Genomic DNA, 3315 nt, shown 5'->3' on the forward strand with positions numbered 1-3315 from the left:
GGTGACGGGGCCCCCCCCCGGGACCCCCTGGAGGATGTGCCGGGCCCCGTGTTCCCCGATGCTCCGGTTGTCCCCCCGGTCCTTCTCCAGGAGCCCCTCGATGTACTCGATGATGCTGAGGGGGGGGGAGGCGGAAATGGGGTGTGGGACCCCCCTGGGACCCCAAATCCACCCCTGGGGGACCCCAAATCCATCACTGGGACACCCCAAACCCATCCTGGGACACCCCCAACCCACCCGGGGGGACCCCAAATTTACCCCTGGGGGACCCCAAATCCATCGCTGGGACACCCCCAACCCACCCCAGAACCCCAAACCCACCCTGGGACCCCAAACTCACCCTAGGGGACCCCAAAGCCATCCTGGGACACTCCCAACCCACCCTGGAGGACCCCAAATCCACCCCTGGGACACCCCAAGCCCACCCTAGGGAACCCCAAACTCACCCTAGGGGACCCCAAATTCACCCGGGGTCCCCAAATCCATCGCTGGGACACCCCCAACCCACTCCAGAACCCCAAACCCACCCTGGGACCCCAAATCCACCTCTGGGAGACCCCAAACGCATCCTAGGACCCCAAACCCACCCCTGGGGGACCCCAAAACCATCCTGGGACCCCAAACCTACCCCTGGGAGACCCTAAATCCACTCCTAGGAGACCCCAAACCCATCCTAGGACCCAAAATCCACCCTGGGGGACCCCAAACCCATCCGGGGACCCCAAACTCACCCCTCGGTGACCTCAAATCCATCCCTGAGAGGGACCCCAAATTCACCCAGGGACCCCAAATCCATTCCTGGGACACCCCCAACCCACCCGGGGGACCCCAAATCCATCCCTGGCATACCCCAATAACCCCCCCAGCACCCCAATACCCCCCTCACATCACTCCCAGCCCCCCAACTCGCCCCCCTAGACCCCACCAGTTGCACCCCCCAGTTTTTCCCCCCGTCCCCCGCCCGCAGACCCCCGTACCTCTCCGCTTGAGCTGCTGGGGGTGACCGCCGGGGGTCTCGACCTGGTGCGGAGAAGGCCGGAGCCGCTGGGCCTCGACGGGCCAATGTGACTGGCCGTGGGCCGGGCCCCAGCAGGACCCCAACCTCTGCCCCACGAACTCCTCCAGCGCCCCCAAATCCTCCGTGGGGCCCGAGCCCCCCGCCAGCTCCACCGCCAGGCTCAGGCAGCCCACCAGGGCGATGGCAGGAGCCCCCCGAACCTGGAGGGGGGTCACAACAGCCCCATCACCATCCTGGGGGGCTTGGGGGAGTCCCCTGAACCCCCATCACCATCCTGGGGGTCCTAACCCCCCCACCAGGGCGATGGGGGGGGTCACAACAGCCCCATCACCATCCTGGGGGTTTTGGGGGGGTCTCCTGAACAACCATCATTTGGGGGGTGTACACAACAGCCCATCACCATCCTGGGGGTCCTAAACACCCACTAGGGAGATGGGGGGGGTCACAACAGCCCCATCACCATCCTGGGGTTCTAAATCCCCCCCAGGGCGATGGCAGGAGCCCCCTGAACCTGGGGGGGGGTCACAACAGCCCCATCACCATCCTGGGGGGTTGGAGGGGTCCCTACAACCTGCCCCCAGGGGGATCTGGGGGGTCAGAGGAGGTCTCAGGAGTTTTCGGGGGGGTCTCCCCTCACCTCCATGTCCCGGATGGACCCCCAGGACTGGGGGGGGCAGTCAGTGGTGGGGGGTCGGACTGGGGGGGTCAAAGGTTGGGTGTATCAGGACAGGGGGGTTCGGGGGCTCAGGGGTTTTCGGGGGGTCTCCACCTCATCCATGTCCCAGATGGACCCTCCAGGGCTGGGGGGGGCGGTCAGTGGTTGGGGGGTCAGGACTGGGGGGGTCCGGGTTGGGGGACAGGACGGGGGTGGTTCAGGGTGTTCAGGGGTCTCAGGGGTTTTTTCTGGAGGGGGTGTCCCTCACCTCCATGTCCCAGATGGACCCGCCAGGACTGCGGGGGGGGCTGTAGTGGTTGGGAAGGGGGGTCAGTGCTTGGGGGGTCAGGAAACTGGGAGGCCTCAGGGGTTGGTGTATCAGGACGGGGTTCAAGGGTTCAACGGTTTTTGGGGGGGACTTCCCCTCACCTCCATGTCCGCGATGGACCCCCAGGGCTGGGGGTGTCAATGGTATGGGGGTCAGGACTGGGGGGGTCAGGGTTAGGGGATAGGAGACGGGGTGGGTTCAAGGGTGTTTCAGGGTTCAGGGGTTTATCGGGGGGGGGTCTCCCCTCACCTCCATGTCCCGGAATGGCCCCCAGGCCCGCTCACGTCCCCCACCGCTCATAGCGGAAGCTGCCCCGCAGCAGCCGCTGGTTCAGGACCTCGAGGGACCCGCGCTGGTACCGGAGCGACTCGAGCGCCATCGCGGGGACAACGCCGCCCCTTCCGGCCCCCCCGCGACGGGGAGGGGGGGTCACACCCACAGCACAACCCCCCCGGGATGGGGGACAACCCCTGGGAATGGGGGGATACCCCCAGGAATGAAGGGACAACCCCCGGGATGGGGGGACATCCCCCAGTGACACCACGTGGGGCCCGATCCTGAACCGACCCCCACCTCCCGCCCTTCCGCCCCCGCCCGAGCGGAGAGGGGGGTCAAGCCCCCAGCACAACCCCCCGGGATGGGGGACAACTCCCGGGAATGGAGGACATACCGCTGGGAATAGGGGGACACCCCTCGCAGTGACACACGTGGGGCCCGATCCTGAACCGAACCCCACCTCCCGCCCCTCCGGACGCCCCCCCCGGAGCGGAGAGGGGGGGTCCCACACCCCCAGCACAACCCCCCGGCATGGGGGACAACCGCCCGGGAATGGGGGGACATCCCCGGGAATGGGGGACACACCCGCAGTGACACCAGTGGGGCCCGATCCTGAACCCGACCCCCCCCCTCGCGCCGCCCCTTCCGGCCCCCCGTCAACGGAGGGGGGGTCCACACCCCCAGCAAATCCCCGGAATAGGGGACATCCCTGGGAATGGGGGGACAATCTCCGGGATAGGGGGGAAACCACAGGGGGCACCGATCCCGGGGCCTGCAACGCGGTCCAGGTTGGAAACCCGCCGCTTCCGCCCCGCCCCCGACGTCGGGATCACTGGTTTATACTGGGCTCACTAGGCCGTACTGGGGTCACTGGGCTGTACTGGGGTCACTGGGCTGTACTGGGCTCACTGGTCCATACTGGGCTCACTGGTCCGTACTGGGGTCACTGGGCTGTACTGTGGTCACTGGTTTATACTGGGGTCACTGGGCTGTACTGTGGTCACTGGTTTATACTGGGGTCACTGGTCCATACTGGGC

At 67.0% G+C, this 3315-nt stretch overlaps 1 protein-coding gene across 1 annotated transcript; it reads right to left on the reverse strand.

The window, feature by feature from the left end:
* Window positions 1-6: 6 nt before the first annotated feature.
* Window positions 7-2380, reverse strand: MRI1 (methylthioribose-1-phosphate isomerase 1; the record flags this gene model as incomplete). Its single annotated transcript, XM_018087028.2, is given in 4 exon segments — window positions 7-118; window positions 983-1218; window positions 2251-2293; window positions 2295-2380. Coding segments are annotated over 4 exon segments (477 nt in total), but the record flags the coding sequence as incomplete, so codon positions are not given.
* Between the last annotated feature and the right edge of the window lie 935 nt (window positions 2381-3315).

This window comes from Manacus vitellinus, unplaced genomic scaffold (genome assembly GCF_001715985.3).
Source record: "Manacus vitellinus isolate BGI_N305 unplaced genomic scaffold, ASM171598v3 ctg7180002219238_pilon, whole genome shotgun sequence".
Lineage (NCBI taxonomy): Eukaryota > Metazoa > Chordata > Aves > Passeriformes > Pipridae > Manacus > Manacus vitellinus.